This window comes from Mixophyes fleayi, chromosome 6 (assembly GCF_038048845.1).
Source record: "Mixophyes fleayi isolate aMixFle1 chromosome 6, aMixFle1.hap1, whole genome shotgun sequence".
Lineage (NCBI taxonomy): Eukaryota > Metazoa > Chordata > Amphibia > Anura > Limnodynastidae > Mixophyes > Mixophyes fleayi.
Window position 1 is genome coordinate 2,963,985 of NC_134407.1, and position 23,494 is coordinate 2,987,478.

At 43.6% G+C, this 23,494-nt stretch overlaps 1 protein-coding gene across 1 annotated transcript in view; it reads left to right on the top strand.

The window, feature by feature from the left end:
- Positions 1-365: 365 nt before the first annotated feature.
- GFRA1 (GDNF family receptor alpha 1) overlaps positions 366-23,494 on the top strand; it is a 108,411-nt gene continuing 85,282 nt past the window's right edge. The window contains exons 1-3 of the mRNA XM_075215601.1: positions 366-723; positions 6,641-6,943; positions 16,902-16,985. Of these exons, the coding sequence (XP_075071702.1) occupies positions 684-723; positions 6,641-6,943; positions 16,902-16,985 (427 nt within the window). The 5' untranslated portion in view covers positions 366-683. The remainder of the gene's footprint in view (positions 724-6,640; positions 6,944-16,901; positions 16,986-23,494) is intronic.

A 23,494-nucleotide genomic window follows, 5' to 3' on the forward strand; every position in this document is an offset into this window, starting at 1 on the left:
ATAGGAGAAGTAATATGTACAAAACTGTTCCCCCTCTTCCGTCCACCTGTCTCTATCCCATTCTGTCCGTCTTTAATTCTCATTCCCCCCAATAGTACTGAGCCCAGAGATCAAACAACCCAAACTTGTGACTCTGCTGTGTCCCTTTTTCTGGGATTTACCCTATTCATGACTCCCAGTGAACTCTTTGGTCAGGGGTTACACACCCCAATCTTATAATCCCCCCCACCCATCTCTTTTTTCCAGGGTCTCACACCCCCACCAAACCTCTGCCTCCCCCTCCCCTGCGCCCTGGACTCACACCCGTCCCCCAACCTGCGCTGCCCCCTCCCCTCCTGTCTCCTCCCCCTGTGTCCGGGGCTCCTCACATGAGGCTGTGGGTGATCACACTCCCTGACTGGGATCAGTGACGGCAGCTTCTCCTGACTTGTGCGGCTCTAGCGCTGGAATTTGGCTTCTGGATTCGGGTTTATTTGGATATTTGGCTTGTGGAGAGTTTGCAGTAGGCTCTGGATCTGGTCACCCACCTCACTGGCCCCGGGCCCCTGTCTGGGCTCTCTGGATCTGGCTCCTCTCTCTATGGATGTGAACTTGTGGGATGTGGATGGTGTTACCCCCGGGACACCTACCTGCTGAGCGGCGCTGTAACCCGTTCCTGGAGCTGTAACTGAGCCGGATACACAATGTTCTATATCACCTTGTACTTCGTGCTGCCTCTGATGGGTAAGTGCCCTGGTCCTACAGCTTTGTGCGTGCCAGGATACAGGATGACCCTGTATAGACTGATCCCGGACAGAGACAGATTACAGAATATCCCTGTATAGACTGATCCCGGACAGTGACTGGTTACAGAATATCCCTGTATAGACTGAGCCCGGACAGAGACAGATTACAGAATATCCCTGTATAGACTGAGCCCGGACAGAGACAGATTACAGAATATCCCTGTATAGACTGATCCCGGACAGTGACTGGTTACAGAATATCCCTGTATAGACTCTGCCCGGACAGTGCCAGGATACAGAATATCCCTGTATAGACTGAGCCCGGACATTGACAGATTACAGAATTTTCCTGTATAGACTCAGCCTGGACAGTGCCAGGATACAGGATGCCCCTGTATAGACTGAGCCCGGACAGAGACGGATTACAGAATATTCCTGTATAGACTCAGCCCGGACAGTGCCAGGATACAGGATGCCCCTGTATAGATTTAGCCCGGTCAGTGACAGATTACAGAATATCCCTGTATAGACTGATCCCGGACATTGACAGATTACAGAATATTCCTGTATAGACTCAGCCCGGACAGTGCCAGGATACAGGATGTCCCTGTATAGACTGAGCCCGGTCAGTGACAGATTACAGAATATCCCTGTATAGACTGATCCCGGACAGAGACAGATTACAGAATATTCCTGTATAGACTGATCCCGGACAGTGGCAGATTACAGAATATCCATGTATAGACTGAGCCCGGACAGAGACAGATTACAGAATATCCCTGTATAGACTCAGACCGGACAGTGCCAGGATACAGGATGCCCCTGTATAGACTGAGCCCGGACAGAGACAGATTACAGAATATCCCTGTATAGACTGATCCCGGACAGTGACTGGTTACAGAAGATCCCTGTATAGACTCTGCCCGGACAGTGCCAGGATACAGAATATCCCTGTATAGACTGAGCTCGGGCAGTGACAGATTCCAGAATATCCCTGTATAGACTGAGCCCGGACAGTGACTGGTTACAGAATATCCCTGTATAGACTGAGCCCGGAAAATTACAGATTACAGAATATCCCTGTATAGACTGAGCCCGGACAGAGACAGATTACAGAATATCCCTGTATAGACTCAGCCCGGACAGCTGGGGGTATATCCAGTGTATATATTATACACTGTGTGTATATATGGATGATATGCTCCAGACTCTGTAGAAGAATGAATAGAACTTTTTCACATAGAACATGTTCATTCATCACATATGTGTTCATTGTGTGTGTAAATAAAGAGTATTGTAGTGATGGGGAGAATAGTACCGGAGTATTCTGGAGGTACAGGTGTGTTAGGAGGGGGCAGTGTATTTTCTGTAGAGTATTGTGGTACTCAGTGTGTTCGGGGGTAATACCTGACCAGTAATGAGGTATTTTGGGGTTCCGTTTGGCTAGTAATAGAGTACTATGCGTATCTGGTGCATGGCTACTTGGGGGATACTGTTACTGGGTTATTAGAGGATAGTGTGACCAGTGCTGTATTATATAGCTGTCACGGTGTCTGTAATACATGGAGTTATTGTATTACGGGTACAAGTCCTACATGATGTGACATTATACAGATCTGCCTCACTGGCTTATTGGGTCTGACTTGTGATTGTGACTGGAATAAGCGTTGTATGGGGGGGTAGTTAGGACTTCCTAGGGTTCAGACCCCACAGCAAACCCAGCATGGGGCTGTAGAAAACATATAGATAATACTGACTGGGATGTCCCCAGCAGGACGCAGACTGCCCGCTCCCCGTTACTGAGCCCTACTCAATACGGGAGTGAGATACAGACCGTAGTCTGGATAATGGCCAGGAGTCAGGGCCAACTACAATGTGCACAGCGTCATACCTAACTTTTCTGGAGGTACTTTTTGTATCATAAACTTCATCTATTTATATAATAAATATATATATATATATATATATATATATATATATATATATATATATATATATATATACATACACACATATACACATGATCTGTGAACTATATGTTATGTCCCACATAACTTCACAAGTTCCTTCTGCTGAGGATAATGGAGGCAGTACCTTTAGATGGAGATCAGGGGGTGCTCTACATGTGATGGGTAGAGATCCTGGGGTGCTCTACATGTTGATGGGTAGAGATCCGGGGGTGCTCTACATGTGATCGGTAGAGATCCGGGGGTGCTCTACGTGTGATGGGTAGAGATCCGGGGTTCTTCACATATTGATTGGTAGAGATCCGGGGGTGCTCTACATGTGATTGGTAGAGATCCGGAGTTCTTCACATGTTGATGGGTGAACCCAGCATTGCAGTCTTATTACCCCAAACTGATCTTCGCATTATTTAGGAACCTACCGACAAACAGCGACATCTGCTTTATTTAGCACCAATGTTTGTTGCACTGAGCTGCGTGGGGCCACAGCATTTACAAACAGGACTTTGATTGATACAGAAATAAGTATGTTTATATAATGTATAACTGCAATACTACTGGAAGCACGCATAGGACTTGTTATGCAAAATTAAATATTTAGAATAGTGAAGATATATTGTTACCTTCACGTCGGACTGCACCTAGGGGTTGTTCCGTGTATCGCGGTGCACGTAGACCCTGAGCGCGTTCTATTCACCCCAGGGGCGCAATGTAACCAGTGAGCATCTGCGTGTAAATACAGAAGTAGATGACTTCGGCCTGAATTAGTAATTTCTCTGATGATGAATCGAATACTGAATAAAGTGATATTTGTCACTTAAATAAGTACAATAAATATCTGTACTTCTTTTTAAACCCAGCTCTGTCCCATACACACATTATACCACGAGGGCAGGGGAGGGCAAGAACATTTTAGCTGGAGCGCTAGACTCTATTCAGCAGCTATTTTAAAGGAAAGCAATGCAGGTGGCCCAGCGACCCAGCCCAAGGTAGCCCACTATGAGACCGGCCCATGGGGGCAGATGCCCCCTGCCCCTCAGCCCAGCCTGCCATAGCCTGCCATACTGTAGACAAGTTTATGTGATATCTACACAGAGGATACACATGTAAATACATCATTAACCTGCAGGGGTCACTGTCAGTCACATCTGCTGCTTTCTGATTGTTATACATAGTGTATATATATATGGATACATGTATCTGTAACCATTTCATCATCAGCTATTTATGTAGCGCCACTATTTCGGCAGCGCTGTACAGAGAACTCACATCAGTCCCTGCACCATTGGAGCTTACAGTCTAAATTCCCTAACACATACACACACACAGAGACTAGGGTCAATCTGATAGGCGATTTACAAACTGTATGTGATACACAGAAAAATATATCATATTATATGGATTTTATATGTCAGGATCTGAAATGAAATGTATATACATGGCAGGTAAACACCATGGTGCTCCCAGAATTTGTAAAATACATTGATGGGTTTGAGAGGTTTACTAGGAAGCTCTCATCCTCTATTCAGTCTGGGCAGACCTACAATACATTTCTGTGCAATGTCTGATAACCCACAGACACTGCTGGGGAGGCCAATAAAGAATTGTCATATTATGTGCGTATATTTCTGCTTAGTTTGTGTGTCTGCATATATGCACCCTAAGAGCAGGCTCCACTTACTTGCTTATATATTCCAAAATCAGGATGTGTCTTGGGAATATGAACAGTATTGAAGTTTTCAGAGTATAGAGAGCACCATTGGAAATTACGTCTCTGAGGAAACAGAGAACACTATTGGTGAATGAGTCTATGGAGAAACGGTTGGCATTATTTGTAAAAAAAAAAGTCTAAGGGAAGATGGTGGGCTTCATAGGTAGATGAGTCTATGGGAAGATGGCAGTCACCATTGACAAACCAGTGTCTAGGAAGATTTAGAGCACCATAGGTAAACATGTCTCTAAAAAGATGGAGGGCACAATTGGTAAACCCGACTTTGGGAATGTTCATCTTTGGATTATACGGATGTAGGAGACTAATCCATGTGTCTACCTGCCAGGACAGCTTCAGAACAGCAGTGGGAGATGATTTCCCATTGGTCAGAATTCCAGCCAATATATGACCCTCTTTTTTTTCCCTGCATACAACCGAAAAATACTCCAGGACACAGTGTTATCTTCCTGGGCATACTGCAGTCTATCCTAGAGACTATTTGCTCAGTGTTTCAGTAACACTAGAGGCATAGGCAGAACTAGTGAGCAGTGGCGGGGAGGAGGGAACCGGGGCCCCCGACCCTCTACATCTGCCTTGCAGGGGCCCCATTATCTCCATGGGCCCCAGTACATGGCACCAATGGTAGTTCCACCACTGACTAGAAGACAGAAGGTCCATTCCAGTATGAGTGTCTGAACCCTATGATTATAGACACAGCAGCTGATATATCGATGGAGTAAGTTAGTATAACAAGACGTCTCCCACCATATATGAAGACAGGACCAGGAAAGTGCCTCTGTATTCAGACACAACAGTCCAAGGAACTGAAGGATCTCAGCTGCTGAAAAATCTCCTGAGACTCAGAACTATCAATCACTGAGCCCTTTCATCTTCATTAGCCAGTGCTGTAATTAACAGCTCTTGTTTTCCAACTGCACCATCTACGGTGTGAGGAGATACCCAGGAATTCTTCACCGTTTAGGAAGCTTTGTTTCCATTGTAGTGTTTGCAGTAAAACAGATATAATATATGTAACAATAGATTCCTAATTCTGCAGCTAGAGGGAGCTCTAGACCAGTGTAGTTTACCCGATGCCTCTATAGGGGCAGCGTGTGGGTCATCCTTTCTGTAATTCCAGAATAATGTGAGATCTATTTGCACATTGTTCACTATTATAGATAGTCCAAAGAATGGACAGAGATAGTGTAGTACAAATGTGTGACAGATGTCTCCGGAGCTCAGTGAAGACATCGGCCGGTTGGTTAGGGAGATTTTTGGGGTGTCGACTTCCTAATTTTCCTGGTATCCCACCACATCCTCTCCAATGACTCAGTTGTAGGTTAGAAGTGTCTTTTCAAGTGGCCTTAATGTAACAACGTAATAATGTAACAATATTCAACATGAACATCCACAAAAACCTCTTGTCTCATCGCTAAACTTGTCACACATGAGATGCAGTTACCTCTACAAGTGCAGCACAGACAATATATAACAATACAGTGTGATTAGTAATATAATAATTATAGTAACTCTGATCATTGCCTGCTACTTGTAAACAATTGTATCACTCTCTGAGCGGGGGTGTTGTCGTGTTTGTACATGCACAAAATATTTAGCATGTGATATGTAAATCATTCGGTGTCTGTACAAGTCCTTCAGTGAAATATTTGTTTATCAATTAGATCATTCAATTCAAAAGCAGTCATTAGATTTAGGGTTTTGCTTTATTAAAGTGGTGTCCAGTCGTTCTGTGTACTTGCTGCATCTACATCCTACACCAATGCTGAGTCAAATGTTGCCAAATATATATATATATATATATATTCCATATGTGCCCATTACATGCTTGTTTTATTGTTTCAGAGTAACATTGGGAGAAAAGCTAGGATACAATTTGTTATTGTTGCGGTAACTATTATAGATATTAATTGGAAGCGAAGCGATACATTATTTCCCATGACAATTTCACTTTATTTATGTAAAAGGCGAAACATACAAGACTGATGCATACACTGATATTTACCCAGAACTTCGTAAGGCAGTGCATAGTACAATGCAGTTATCATATATATCATGTGTCCCCCACACCTCTTAGATTGTAAGCTCATGTGTCCAGTGCCATCTTTACCTCCTTTTTCATGTCATTGTATGTTATTTGATCAGTGTACATTGCTGTGTAATATGTCAGCATATATGACAATACCAGTGGTACTAAAATCACCCAATGTTTCTTTCTCCAGACTCCTTTCTGTCTGCGGAGGTGAGGCGGCCGCCAGCTGGGGACAAGCTGGACTGTGTGAGAGCCAATGAGCAGTGCCTGAAAGACCAGGAATGTAGCACAAAGTACAGGACTCTCCGCCAGTGTGTGGCTGGCAAAGAGACCAACTTCAGCAAAGTCACTGGGCTGGAGGCCAAGGACGAGTGCAAGAACGCCACCGAGGCGCTGAAACAGAAGTCGCTGTACAACTGCCGCTGTAAGCGGGGGATGAAGAAAGAGAAGAACTGTCTGAGGATATACTGGAGCGTGTACCAGAGCCTGCAAGGTAGGTACTGATTCCCTAAATACCTGCGCCTAGCCCAGGCTAAACCAATAATCAGCATTCATTTCCCTGCATGATCACTGAGGCATGAGGCAAAAAGTGTCTCAGTGTTCATAATAGCATGGTGGCTCAGTGGTTAGCACTTCTGCCTCACAGCACTGGGGTCATGAGTTCGATTCCCGACCATGGCCTTATCTGTGTTGCGTTTGTATGTTCTCCCTGTGTTTTCGTGGGTTTCATCCGGGTGCTCCGGTTTCCTCCCACACTACCAAAACATACTGGTAGGTTAATTGGCTGCTATCAAAAATTGACCCTAGTCTCTCCCTCTCTGTCTGTCTCCCTCTCTGTCTGTGTGTGTGAGTGTGTGTCTATATTAGGGAATTTAGACTGTAAGCTCCAATGGGGCAGGGACTGATGTGAATGAGTTCTCTGTACAGAGCTGCGGAATTAGTGGCGCTATATAATTAGATGATGATGATGATATTAGTAAGTTAATTGGCTGCTATTAAAATTGCTCTTAGTCTCTCTCGGTCTGTCTATGTGTATGTTAGGGGTTTTAGATTGTAAGCTCCAATGGGGCAGGGACTGATGTGAGTGAGTTCTCTGTATAGCGCTGCGGAATTAGTGGCGCTATATAAATAAATAGATGATGATGATAATATTTCCTATTGGATTGATAGGCTGCGTCATGGTTTAGCCCACAAAATGACCAACTCCGTTTGATTGGTCAGCTGTAAATACCACAGGAGCTGGAGGTATGAACTCATATTGATGATAAGGTGGGTTTAAATTGTTATTATTCACATTTTTTGCATCCTCCTGATTGAATAAAATCACCCTTTAAAAATTATCACAGAGGGTTAATTGTTTTGCAGAGAAGCTGCAACATTGTTTCAACAAAGTAAAAAGAAAATTGACAGCATTGAAAGGAGAGGTAGAGCTGCTGCAATTCACCGTTATTTACCGATACATCCTGATCTCTATATACTGCTGTATCTGATCTGTGATCTCTATATACTGCTGTATACTGACCTGTGATATCCTATATACTGCTGTATCTGATCTGTGATCTCTATATACTGCTTTATACTGATCTGTGATCTCTATATACTGCTGTATGAAATCCCTACAGTTTCTGCATTTAAAGAGTACACACTACAGAAAATTTCTCCCATTGTGATATTGTTAATGATTTTACCGATGACTGACAGTCCCGATCAGCAGCCCATTCATGTGTACACACTACACACGTTTTACACAACTTACCTTCAGATCTGTGCTTCATCTGTCATAACCATCTGCTGAAAAGGTCTTAACTCTGTAAACTCTATGGAGATCTCCTACACTGTACACACTGCAGGATTTGCCCAACATCGTTCCATCGTTTACAGAGATTTTTAGTCCAGTTATAAATTCAAATCAACGGACACAATGTGCTTTGGAACGATAAAACATGATCATGAGAGCAGACAAACTAATGCAATATTTGCCCTACCGGTCGTTTATCCTGTGATTAACCCGATAATCCGGTGAAGAACCTGTAGTGTGTGCCCAGCTTTACTCTGCACAGAAAGTCTTTTGTATCTGTGATGTTTTTACTCATTGACATGAGACTGAGTTGATTTATTGCTCTGAGAAAAAAAACACAACACTTCTCATTTACTGACATTGCCCAAGGATGCAAGTGTGCCTTAACCCACCCAGCCTATCAGCAATTAGCTTTCATCTAATATAGTGAAAGCAGGAGTTTGATTGGTTGTTGTGGTTTAATGCAAATTTTGCATCTAATTGCAATGTAAGCAGTAGATCATTGCCACCTTGTGGTATAGTTATAATTAAAAACAATATGGCTGCAAGTCCCTACACATAAATGCTGAGCACAATAATTCTCAGGCTTGGGAGTACTAATGTTTTACTGTAATGTAATAAAACAAAGAAAACAAATATTTTCAGAACACGTTCCTGTTCTGTATGAAGTCTCTGTGAGTCCATTTAGGATACAAATAGTATGTCTGCCGCTGGTGGATGGGTGTATATGTTCTATCCTCTCCTGTTTGTACTGTTGTAATATAGAAACATTTGTCATCTCCAGCAATACCCAGCTCCTGTCAGTAATTGTGTGCTGTGTTCTGTCTGTCAGAGAGGGGTGGGTGGACTCCCTAAGAAAACAATCGCATTTTGAAAGCTCGTTGTCAATGAAGACCCGTGACATTGTTCATTGAGGACGGTCCCTGACCCATCAGATCTTTGGGGGCCCCACGCTCACTGCGTCTCTCGGATGGCTGATCCTACTCAAGCTGCGTTTTGTGATACTAAACGAGGGTTTGACCTCATGATTCAATTCAGCCATGTGCTCGCTCCCATGTGTAAGATCTGGGTCTATTCTTCAGCCCACAGAACAGATGGCTGCTGCTGACCAGAACTCTCTAAGAAAGGGGTCCCGGGGGAGGGGGGGTGACCTTTCTAAGCAGATGTCAATAGATTACCCTGTAACAGAACAATCAGCCTGTGCCTCGCAGGCATGGACAATATGGTTCTTTATTGGGGTCACTTCTTGTGTTCCTCCATCTCTATATAATGCCATTTAATACAGATCTGTAGCTCCACCATCGCTGAGTTATACCAGTCACAACTTATAAGTCGACCGACAAACAATTATTGCTTTTTATTTGTGGTAGGTGAACATCAGAGGCTGGCTGACAAGTTTTAGGCCTGGGGTGGGGGGGAGGGGGGGGGGGTGTGACTCGGCTCAGCAGCCTATTAGGAACATTTTAAAGGAAAAAGATGCAGGTGGCCCAGTCCCAGGTAGCCCACTATGGGGCCGGCTTGAGGGGCCCCCCAGCCCCCGGTGAATGTGGGGATTTCTGGATGAGAGAATTGCAGCTTAATTAATAATGCATTTATATTGGTTTACGGCAGGCTAAGGCAATCCGTGGCTCTCAGGGCATATACTGGGACTTGTAGTTCTACAGCAGCATGGTTTGCCTACTTCACGGGCAGGCAGCACTGGTGATTGTTAGGTCTGTAGTGAATGTGATTTATGTCTGATGCAGCGCTGGGAGTATAACTGAACGTGTGCACCATCATCGTTAACATCCTCTGCAGTTAGTGCATTAAGAGGATCATAAACAGCAGATGTGCGGTTTCATTTTGCTGTACTGTTGCTAAGAGTAAATAATGTTTCACTGGCTATGAAAACCTCGATTGCATTTAACCCCTTCAGGATTTCAGCTCTACCACTTGGAACTGAATCTGATTTCATGAACATATCGACAGAGGGCATAAATTGTCAGCCCATTATATCCAACTGTCTTTTGTATCCATAGAGAAAATCAATTGTATTGAGCAGCCGGCGCCTGTAGAAAGTGCTGGACACACGCGTTCATTATAAACCTCAGCCGAGCCCCCATGGAGGGGCCACAACAATTGAAGGATTGAAATGAAACTGTTTCCACTCAGAGTAAGTTACAGCCGTGTGTTCTATCTGAGTAGAGTACAGGAGGTCCGCACAATGCGAGGGGCAGCAAAATAATGTAGATGTCAGATCATTCCGTCACTGTGACATGTAATTCCCACTACAAAAGGACGACTCTGGAACATAATGGGAGATTTTTGGGTGGAGACAGCTGGAAGGTACCAAGACCTGTTCTACAGAAGCCACAAAGACATCATAAACCCTACGGATGTCACAGGTTATAGAGGGGACTGGAGTGAAGAATGTTGGCAGCTCTGAGCCTAATTCATCTTGTTAGTACAGTTGGAGCTGGTTAATCATACTATTTCCAGCTAATGTTAACCCTAGCCACATTTCTAAACACTCTGGGGTATATTTACTAAGCTGCAGGTTTGAAAAAGTGGAGATGTTGCCTATAGCAACCAATCAAATTATGGCTTTTGTCGAATGTACTAAATAAATTATAACTAGAATCTGATTGGTTGGCTTCTCCACAGCCTATACCCCCCTCAGTATCAGGCCTCATCACAGCCTATACCCCCCTCAGTACCAGGCCTCATCACAGCCTATACCCCCCTCAGTACCAGGCCTCATCACAGTCTATACTCTCCCTCAGTACCAGGCCTCATCACAGCCTATACCCCCCTCAGTACCAGGCCTCATCACAGCCTATACCCCCCTCAGTACCAGGCCTCATCACAGCCTATACCCCCCTCAGTACCAGGCCTCATCACAGCCTATACCCCCCTCAGTACCAGGCCTCATCACAGCCTATACCCCCCTCAGTACCAGGCCTCATCACAGTCTATACCCCCCTCAGTACCAGGCCTCATCACAGCCTATACCCCACTCAGTACCAAGCCTCATCACAGTCTATACCCCCCTCAGTACCAGGCCTCATCACAGCCTATACCCCCCTCAGTACCAGGCCTCATCACAGCCTATACCCCCCTCAGTACCAGGCCTCATCACAGTCTATACTCTCCCTCAGTACCAGGCCTCATCACAGCCTATACCCCCCTCAGTACCAGGCCTCATCACAGCCTATACCCCCCTCAGTACCAGGCCTCATCACAGCCTATACCCCCCTCAGTACCAGGCCTCATCACAGCCTATACCCCCCTCAGTACCAGGCCTCATCACAGCCTATACCCCCCTCAGTACCAGGCCTCATCACAGTCTATACCCCCCTCAGTACCAGGCCTCATCACAGCCTATACCCCACTCAGTACCAAGCCTCATCACAGTCTATACCCCCCTCAGTACCAGGCCTCATCACAGCCTATACCCCCCTCAGTACCAAGCCTCATCACAGCCTATACCCCCCTCAGTACCAGGCCTCATCACAGCCTATACCCCCCTCAGTACCAGGCCTCATCACAGCCTATACCCCCCTCAGTACCAGGCCTCATCACAGCCTATACCCCACTCAGTACCAGGCCTCATCACAGTCTATACCCCCCTCAGTACCAGGCCTCATCACAGCCTATACCCCACTCAGTACCAGGCCTCATCACAGCCTATACCCCCCTCAGTACCAGGCCTCATCACAGCCTATACCCCCCTCAGTACCAGGCCTCATCACAGCCTATAACCCCCTCAGTACCAGGCCTCATCACAGTCTATACTCTCCCTCAGTTCCAGGTCCAAGCTGCCAGTAGATTAGGTGGGGAATTATTTATGATAATAAAGACATAAATATATGCCCTTAGAGTGAGGTACAAGTATATTATATTGGGAACCTTTGGAGGCCCCGCGCTGAACAGTGATGAGGTTGACCTAAGTGGATATGATTCCTGAAACATGTTTTGAAGTATAAAAAAATCTTCCTCGGGCAGAGACTAATGGAAAATCCCTTTTCCCTGGAGCTCATGTTATCTACTGTACATTGTCTTTCTATATTACGGATGCTCTTTCTGGTCTATTTGGTGTTTTTCTAGTTACACAAATAAAATATTGATAAAAGCTGTAACCTATGCCACGCTTACACCCAACGTGATACGTTTCCAGAGAAATGTTTCATTGACTTGGAACATATCCATGAACATCTGTACATTCCCTGTGTTGTTTCTCCCTATTAACTCTTCATACCCTGGTCTCTCGGAACCTCTCCTGGGAGAAGATCAGCGCTTGAGGTATTCCACTTGTGGAAGAACTGGTGTCTGTGTTAGGACAATGAGCCATGCACAGCGCAGGGAGAGACCGCCGCTCCCCTCACTGATCTACCACAGGAGATTGTGCCAAAGGCCTCGGCTGCATCTGTGCTTTTGTAAGTGCAAAACTCCATGGAAAATCCATTTCCTCAAAAAACAGGTTTTCAATTATCTCTCCTTATTTGTGTCATTACTCAATGAAGTCACTCTTTAAACCCAGCTCTGGGTACAGTCAATTTTGTTTTCAGGTTTTTTGGTTTTTTTTAACAAAAAGAGCATTGAAGAAAGTTTGCCAGCAGCCAGCCCCCTGTTACTCCATCGATCATGGCTGTAAAGTCCTCCTTTGTGTTATCCACCCTCCTGCAAGTCATTCAGTCTCCCCCAGCTCCTGGAGGAAGACGTCTAATCTCTCTGCTTTGTTTCAGCTTTTCTGGGGGAAGGAGGGGGATACGGGCTCTGTGCACCCAGGGGCCACATGTGTTGTGTCAGACAGCTGGCTTAACGGTTATCATTGTACGCTGCTAATTCCCTGGCAAGTGACAGGTTAATTTGTCAAATTGCCCCAGCACATAAAAAGAATAGACTTTAACTCAGTTTTAAATCCCAGGCAACAAACACAGGACAGAAATGTTCTAATTCCAAATGTTTTCTTGAATTATTTTGTGCTGGATGTGGATAGTGTCATGTTGGGCTGTATTACTGAGCAGTACCTGAGACGTAGATTGTTTGGGGAGTTACATTCTGCAATAATACCACAGATGGCTCTAACATGATGGGTCTTATGTTCTGCCACACTAGGCTTGTGTCTAAGGGGGTCTGAGATGCTGCATTCACCATCAGTGTTACAGCAGTATCCAGACGTGTAACAATCCTGCCCATATGATGAGGATTTTGAGTAGTCCATAGAATTCCCTTGGGTTACACTAGTGGCCCCTGGCCTACAGAGGCTCCCTTACATTGTCTTTCATAAGGAAACTTCCAATTTACCACTAAAACTGATGTTCAGCTCCCTGGCGATACAGTCTGGCAGTGGTAAGACGGCTGTAGATGCATCTTCACTGGAAGCCACTGTCGGTGATAGCCGGTGATATCACAGGCCTAGGGCTTTAGTTAAATTGCAAGAAACCCTAAGTCTGGCGAAAACGCAGATTTTTGCTGTCTCTCTGGCTTTTCATCTGTTAATAAATAGACTCAGCAATCTGTTACATAGTTTAGACTGGGATTACTAGATTTACTGCCACAGCCTGACATTGAGAATTATCAGTAATCCCAGAATTTTCCATTATCAGATCAGATCCATTCCCACCAGAGATACTACAATCTAGCGAACTAGTGCTAAGTGCTCCTAATGGGAGTTACATCATGAATTTGTGTGATTTACTTGTATGTGTGGAATCAATAATAACTCAGCCAATTGGATCCATCATTTTGTACGAGTCAGGCTTAGAACATGAAGAATGAGTGTGACAGGATGGACCGTCTTTGCCACCCTGTCTGTTGTTGCTGGGAACCGACTGGGCTTACTTTGCCACCGTCCCTTTTCGTTGATCCAAATACGCCCCTCCTGCCGCAGTAGGAGGAGCCTGCTGCCACCACTGGGCTCCTTTATGGCACCCACAACCATGTTCCTTCTGGGTAACTGTCACTGCTGGGGTACCCCCTTGCTGGTGTATCTGGGTTGGTACTCCAGACCTCTTACTATGGATCAGGATTGCTGTGGATGGATCCCCCCAGGCATATCACACTGACCAAAGTAGGCAGAGCATTGGTACTGGAGAGCTGGGTCCAACCTCAGGAACAGCCGGTGAACGGATTAGATTTAGGATCTAATCTGCAGGTCACAGGATTACAGCAATATTGAAGAAGTTGTCAAGCAGGGTCTTGAAGCAAAGAGTTATGTTTATTTGCTCTCACACTGGTTGAAGGTACCAGGTCAGATGGAACATCAGAATGGTACATTTCAGTGTACAAGACAGTGCTTTTATACTGATTTGGAAATAGGCTATTTTTAGAATCAGGATACAATGTGCTTACACAAACATGGATTTACATGCATTGCAAAGCTAACAATATTTACGCTTATCTATGAAATTCTATAGATGCTGTGATGTCCTGCAGCTGGTTTTCAGATGCAGAGAATCTAGGAGCCAGTCTTAATTAAGAATAATATTAAACCTTCCTGTCTTCAATGTTGGACCTTCACACATCAATAGATCTAATTAGAATGGCGCTCCTCTTCAGACAGTCCAGAATACACATTCCCAAAGAAAGGTACAACCCCAAACAAGTCACTTCCCCACATCACAACACACAGAAGACTTCCGTCCACAAAGGCTTATTGAATCAGATATATACAGTGCCGGATTAAGGGAATGGAGACCCCTGGGCTAAGGGGGCCTCCATTCCCCCGTGAGGGCCCCCCCGTGATCCGAGCTGAACGCCCCGGCACTTACCTCCTTCCCCGGCTCGCTGTACGCTCTTTACTGAGGAGGTCTCGTGAGAGTGAGACTCACGAGATCTCCTCAGTAAGGAGACTACAGCTCGCCAGGGAAGTACTGCAGTGAAAGTGCTCAGCAGCACTGATCGCGCCGGGGGCGTCCCCGCCCCTGACCGATCAATACTGCTGCTGAGCACTTTCAAGGGCCTCCTGGATGCCATAGGCCCCTGGGCTGTAACCCAGTTAGCCCTATGGTTAATCCGGCCCTGGATATATACCTTAAGAAATAGTGTATCCCCTCTAGCAAGGTTAAACAAGAAACAAATTTCTTCCCCATGTCTCAGAAATTAAAGATATCCCTTACCAAAATATACACAATATCAAAAATAAGTGCGTGTGCAATTATATAATTTAGCGCACTGCGCTATTTCCTTTAAATAAATTTATACAAGAAGTTATTTATCAGTGATCCAGTCACAATGAGACACTGCATTGAGATGTATGGGAATCCAGAGATTACATCCATATTCCTAGCTTTATCTTTGGAATAAAGTTTTCATGTGGCAGGCTTCTACTGTGTACAAGTCACGTCTGTTAAAGCTGAAAGCAGCAGATCCTGGTGTGTTTATCTCCCCTGAGCCTGAACTCACAGGATTGATCAAGAAGCATCCTCAGGTAACACCTCTCCATAGAGGATAGATTTCAGATCAATACATCTTCTTTATAGAGGCTAAAGCTGACATCTTTACCTTGTATAACATGCAGCGATACAAGATACTGTACCGTCATCCCATTCAATCTATCCTATATCAACACAACAAACAAAGGATGAAACGCCGCCTGCAGCCTGTCAATGGAGCCTGGTACCAAGTGTCACATCTTCTGTAATAATACGTATACATACCTATATAAATGTGTCCAAGCAAAGCCTTGAGTGTTGGAGGAAAGTCCAGTGTTTTTCCCCCTGTGCGATTGGCGCTTTAACGAGTTTACGGAAATTTGAAGCAGTGTTGTGTTAAATTGTTCCATAGGATAATGATAGTTCTAATCTATGAGATATTTGCTTGCTCGGTGTTCACACTTGAAACAAAAGGATATATCCAGATATATCTATAATCAGCCTCTGATAATGTATTTTTATTTTTTATTATATAAATGTTGCTAGATAACATGGGAAATATTTATCATTAGACTCCTTTCTTTGGCAGTATGGCTGATTTATATCAACACTTATGAAGGGAATAAAAATCCCCTAGCACCACATTTTATCAGGATGCGGCATAAACACACAAAAATTGGGCTTTTGCCCTTTGATAAATTAGCCCCTATATGTGAATTGACATCATTATTAGATTTCCTCAGTAATCACACGCTCTGGTGTCCAAGCAATCCTTAAGTGAGTGCTAATTGGCCTGAGATATACTAGTGGCAACCAATGAGTTCCCTGTATTTACTGTCTGTTCATTAAGCTGCTGAACAATATCTGTATTTAGTGTCTGTTCATCAAGCTGCTGAACAATACCCTTTACCCCAGAGGGGTGATTCTCTCTTCAGTGTCTTGTTCCCAGATCACGTTATAAAGTGCTGACAAAACAGTGGAATAATTTATCTTCACAAATCTGTTATTTACATTTGCGCCCATTGTCTCCACCACATCTCTGACTAATGCTCCATTTTGATACTTTGGGCTAGATTTACTAAGCTGCGGGTTTGAAAAAGGGGGGATGTTGCCTATAGCAACCAATCAGATTCTAGCTATCATTTTGTAGAAGGTACTTAATAAATGAAAGCTAGAATCTGATTGGTTGCTATAGGCAACATCCCCACTTTTTCAAACCCGCAGCTTAGTAAATCTAGCCCTTTGTGTCCAATTGTAATGCGATCAGGATACTAATTTCTCCTTTGTGTCTCCTGTAGGGAACGAGCTGCTGGAGGATTCGCCATATGAACCAGTTAATAACCGACTCACTGACATCTTTAAAATGGATTCCAGCCTATCAGGTAAGGCGTTGTAACGCCGGATATTGTTAAATGCGTTATTAGATTCCGTCCCTTTAGTGAAATATTCTTTATTCTTGTTGTTCAGTTATGTGATTCTGATGGAATCTTGTTGTGTTTGATCAGTGGGACCTGAGATTTGTTTTCCTATTATACCCAGTGCCTAGGGGCTCTGACCTTTGACCTTTGAATCCCCCAATGCTACTCTGGTGATTAAGCAATCTTGTGCTGCAGATTGGTAGGAAATAGCAGTTTAGCTAATCTGGTTCTGTATTATCTTATGGTCAAACTGCTTTCCATGTTACCTTGTGTGTCATGCTACCACGTGTGTCATCTATATAGTTTGCTGGAGGTTTCAGGTGAAGACATCTTAGCATCTCTGCATTGTTTTGTGTACTATTATCTGTGTGGTGTATTTTGCATATACTTGTAAAACAACTGCCTGGAACAACTGTAAATATTATACATTATACTATAAATTTTCACCCCCTGTGATAATGTTGAAGCTGTGCATGCTGGGAAATCTGGACATAAATTGCTGATCCTACATAACAAAGGTCAGTTGTTTCTAGACCCCGATCACCACGATCTGAGATCTGACCTGGCAGCTCTGTGTGTTGAGCTGTTTTTGTGCCTTAAATCAGAGATGCAAAAGTGGGGTCCCAGAATCAGTTATCGGGGTCCCTTGATTGCCAAATTTGCAGTGAATCTCTTTTGAAGTCACAGAAGAATGAAAGGCTGACGCTAGAGGTCACAGAACAAGCACACACTGATTCTTTTAGGTCCCAAAAAAAGATTGAAGACTGCTGCTGTAAAGCAATAAATGTAACAATGTCTGTCTAGAAATGTTCCATAATACAAAGTGTAACACCACCTACACACAGCCAGACTCATCTGCAGCTACGCAAAGCTGGAAATCCACATCACAATTACTGTGTTATGACATTGTGTGCCAGTGTTACAACAATCCACATGGATATATGGGAGCGTGGCGCTGTCTGACAGTGTGAACACATTTAGGAATTAGGCTGATTTGGAAGCTTTCTGACTGTAGTTAGTAGGTGCACTAACGCTAGTTTTTGCAACTGGAAAAACAATATTTCCTCTTTGCAGGAGGGTATTATTTAGTGCATCTGGGGCGGTGCTTAGTTTTATGGGTGAGCACACATCATTTTTTCCCAATAAAAGAACCCGATTTGCTTTTGATTCTTGGAGGTGATGTATAGGCACAATTCAACCTTGTAATAAAAACCTGCAAACACACAAACATTATACATCTAATAAAGACTGTCCCAATATCCCTCGGTCTCATGATTCATATAATACTTAAGTTTGATTGTGTACATTTATATTCTCCAGTTGATCGTTTGATTTGCATATTTTACATATCTCTGCTCCTTTACAGTTGAAAACATTGTCAGCTTCTCTGCAGCATTAAAGGGTTAAGTAGATGCAGAAACTGACCACACTGCAACAATGTCAGAGAGTAGCAGTATTCCTGGCTGCTGTAGTGAGAGAGAGGGAGGGGGGGGAGGGAAGGGTGTTGGAGCTCAGACTACTACCCTCACTTCATACTGGTCAGCTGAATTCTCCAGCTCACAGGCCAGAAAATAACTTTAATATATTCTTATTGTTCTACCAGAATGAGGCCGAAATGTTTATAGCAATAATTTGCACATCATCGCATTATCAAATGGAGTATATGCATATTCATAAAACATTTGTGTGGCGTTTTCTTTTATGACATAACTGAGGATAAACCAAACAGTGTTTTAGGAAAAACGTAAAACTGTAAATGAATGAAGGGGGTAGATCTGAGGTTCGGATGGACTTTATAATAACCATTTTACTGTTTCCTTAATGCACATTTTCCAGGCTGTCTACAAACCAGGAACCCCCTTTTACTTTGCTGGTTTCACAGAGGGCAGGCAACTGAAATGCGTTTGACAGACAATTAGGCAAAAAAAAGAAAAAAAGGAGAAGCAGTGTCGCAATTATTGTGGTCAATATTCAGGGAAATAGTCAGTAGTTGGAAAAGTTTTCCTGGATGCAGAATTATACAGATGTCTTCTGACTACCATTCTGATGTAATATTACTAGGGAAGCCTGTAGGTGGCAGTGTTAATCCCTCCATCCTCTGACCTTCTGTCCAGCTATCTTTGCTACAAAGGGCTAGATCCACCCGTTGTCCGGAGGATGGAATTCAGCAAGATCTGGTGTTTGTCCCTCTGCCTCTCATGAGAAGACACATTCTTCATCTCTTTTGTCCTTCTGTCCCTCCCAATGTTAAGACCTTGTCTTGCAGAACTTGAGGTTGAAATCAGCCAAGGATTTCTCCGCTTTTGTTTGAGATATTTCAAAGACTGGCGGTGATGGTAGGAGGCGAGTGGGAGATTGTCTCCTCACAATCCATTTATTTTCACGTTGGGTGGCAGAACACAAATCTTTGAACTCGGTTCAGAAGAACAGTACATCTCCCCGTTATCCTCAGGGATCCAAGACTCAGTCGGCTTTATGAAAACCAATTAAATTAAAAGGATTGCATTTACATGTAAATGTGATATTGGTTATGTTGATGAAAAGCTCTCGGCCGATGCAAATGCAAAGCACGGCGCTAAAACTGCCAGGAACCTGGCACAGTGATTAATAGGCTCCAACCCTCAGTAAATCAGTTTTACCTGCCATCGGATTATACACTAATCATTCCTCATTTATACCTCACTGCAATGGACGTAATGTTACTAATTTGCATAGTGAGAGTAATCATAATTTGAATATAACATTTATAAAAATATAATTTCCCATGCATTGTACTCAGAACCCTCTATTTGCACAACAAGATTCAGAGGGATCCTGTGGGGACCGATTGGGTAGGGGCCTGAGGGACAGTGTGTAATGTGTGATGTGAAATGGGTCCTTGTTATTTTCCATTGCTGTGATGAACCAACCTAGTCTCTGATTGGTGGTAAATATGGAGCTATATACCCAGGGGTACACTTCTGCATATTTTGTAAACTGGGTCTGAGCTGTTGCCCCTCAGACATAGCATCCAACAGTTCAGTATTTCTTGGGGAAATTCCAGTTTCCTCTGTGGAAAAGGATCACGTCCTATCAGAATGGGGCGTTGCAATTTTGTTACAGTTTTGTTTTTGGAATGTGGAGTGATGGACCTTAAACCCCCGGCTGTTCAGTTTCCCCCGGCTATTAGGTCAGTTGTGACACATGACTCTTCTGAGACTTGGGTATCATGATCGGAGACTGTTGATCCATAGAGGGAACAATTCATCAATATCTTCTGGTCTTACGTACTGGGCATACCTGCACATAAAGCTAGCATGGTACACATACAATCCCTATCTTGTCAGCATTACCATTCTGTCTCATTGAGGGGACCCATAACATTCCTAATACATAGGTTCTCCTTGGTCTCTGTGTCTACAAGGACTTCCTTAGGATAGACATCGCGTGACGTCCTCTGGACTCTCTCTTGGACCCATTCTGGTTCATCTTTGATATTGTCATTAAGCCCTTTCATCATCATCATCATCATCATCATCACCATTTATTTTTGCATTACTGATGAAGCTCAGCTGCTTTAGCCTGTAAGGTGCAATCCATCCACTGGTAAAATAATGTAGTGTATTCTACCACTGTTTGTGAATTATGGCGATTATTGGATAAGGCTGCCTCAAGTCTGATTTTAAAAACTTTCTCAAGGTGGAGTTTTGTGAATTGATTAATATTCTCCTTCCTCTGATTTGTCCTCCTCCCTTACCCCTATTTTTTTAGTCACTTATTACTGTCCATTCCCCTCTCTCACTAACCTGCCTGACTTGTTCTAGAATGTGATAATAATCATATCCCGCCTGTGTATTATTGTGTTAGTGTGCTCACTGTGACTGCATGTTGTGTGTTCTTTGTGTATATCTGGAATACAGCTCTGCATCCTGGGGCTTCTCATGTACATGTGGCACGGGGGTGACATGCAGGAGATCCGTCCCGTGTTGAGGTTCTATTCTGCAGAGAGACCCTCTGATAGGATCCCATCCAACCCCTCCAACCTCCCTCTTATGGTCCTAGTGCAGTTACTGCACACATTGGATTCATTGATGAGAAGGGTGTTTTGAACATGATTAATAAATGTAACCCTGGGGTACACTAAGTGGAAATCCATGAGTGGAGGATTTTTTACAAGTGTTAGAACATACAAACACGTGGAGAACATACAAACTCCACACCGATAGAGCCCTGGTCAGTATCAATGTGCTGGGAGGCGTAATGCTAACCACTGTGCCACCATATGCCCATGTATAGGTACATAAGAGTTGTCTGATATACTGCACCCAGCTCTTTATTCTATAACCAACATCTCTTCCTTGTCCCTCTCCGTTCCAGCTCTAGTCTTTAGTAGATGACCTTGTGCTGATGACGTCATACATGTCGTCATAGGTTATTGTTCTAGACGTTCACATTCTGCATCCTGGTACAATTTTTGTTGGAGAGACGTGTAACTTTCTGTTTTTAAATTGTCGTTTTATGGATTAATATGAAATGTTTACCATCGTACTATTGTCTGTCTCGGGCCTAATTGAATAATCACCAGAAAAGACTGTGCATTGTCTGCAATCAATGCTAATAATTGATGTATTACGACTCGTTAATCACTTCAATATTGTGCTCACAGCTGTTTGTGTTGTAATATTTAATCTATATAAAACCACGTTATTTATAGTCTGACACCTGCAAGAGAATTCAATATGGAAATATTACTGCGCTTCCCGTATGGTGAATAAATCCCAGGCGTACAACGTTTCTGAATCTCTACCAATGTCAGAATCCTGTAATGGAATTTGTATGGAACATGATGGCTTAATATTTCATATGAAAGATACATTTCTACAAGTAATAAGATCAGATGCAGAGATATGAGGCTGAGACGGTTTAATCACATTTAGCTTACAGGCCAGGATCGTAGTTTTGCTGGGAAAAAATCAGAAAACAATATTTGTCCTTGTAGTAGATTTCCTGACAGTTGTGCATTATTAAAATCCCTTAGTATTGTATTGTGACTTTATAGCTGGGAAGATTTTGTATTGTTCCACATTACTTTCATTTATTGGTAACTCTTTACTGGAAGATAAGCGAGAAATAAAACAAGACACAAAAAGACCCCTGAATGGGAGTATAGGTATATGGCTATATAGATGTATGGGTGTATAAATGTATAAGTGTATGGATGTATGTATGGGTGTATGAATGTATGGGTGTATGAATGTATGGGTGTATGAGTGTTTGAGTGTATGGCTGTATGAGTGTATGGATGTATAGGTGTATGGGTGTATGACTGTATGGGTGTATGGCTGTATGGGAGTATGGGTGTATGACTGTATGGGTGTATGACTATATGGGTGTATGGCAGTATGGGTGTTTGACTGTATGGGAGTATGGGTGTATGACTGTATGGGAGTATGGGTGTATAGCTGTATGGGTGTATGAGTGTATGGATGTATGAGTGTATGGATGTATGGCTGTATGACTGTATGGCTGTATGGAAGTATGGGTGTATGACTGTATGGGTGTATGAGTGTATGGATGTATGGGAGTATGGATGTATGGGAGTATGGATGTATGGCTGTATGGGTGTATGACTGTATGAGTGTTTGAGTGTATGGGTGTATGACTGTATGGGTGTATGACTGTATGGGTGTATGACTGTATGGGTGTATGAGTGTATGGATGTATGGGGGTATGGGTGTATGAGTGTATGGGTGTATGGCTGTATGGGTGTATGACTGTATGGGAGTATGAGTGTATGGCTGTATGAGTGTATGGCTGTATGGGAGTATGGGTGTATGGCTGTATGACTGTATGGGTGTATGACTGTATGGGTGTATAAGTGTATGAGTGTATGGCTGTATGGAAGTATGACTGTATGGGTGTATGGGTGTATGAGTGTATGGATGTATGGCTGTATGGGTGTATGACTGTATGGGAGTATGGGTGTATGGATGTATGGGAGTATAGGTGTATGAGTGTATGGGTGTATGACTGTATGGGAGTATGGGTGTATGGCTGTATGGGTGTATGACTGTATGGGTGTATGACTGTATGGGTGTATGGAGGTATGGCTGTATGGGAGTATGGGTGTATGACTGTATGGGTGTATGGCTGTATGGGAGTATGGATGTATGGGTGTATGAGTGTATGGCTATATGGGTGTATGGGAGTATGGGTGTATGAGTGTATGGGTGTATGACTGTATGGATGTATGGGTGTATGACTGTATGGGTGTACAAGTGTATGGCTGTATGGGAGTATGGGTGTATGACTGTATGGATGTATGGGAGTATGAGTGTATGGGTGTATGAGTGTATGAATGTATGGCTGTATGGGAGTATGGGTGTATGACTGTATGGGTGTATGAGTGTATGGGAGTATGGGTGTATGAGTGTATGGGTGTATGGGTGTATTAGTGTATGGGTGTATGAGTCTATGGATGTATGGGTTTATGG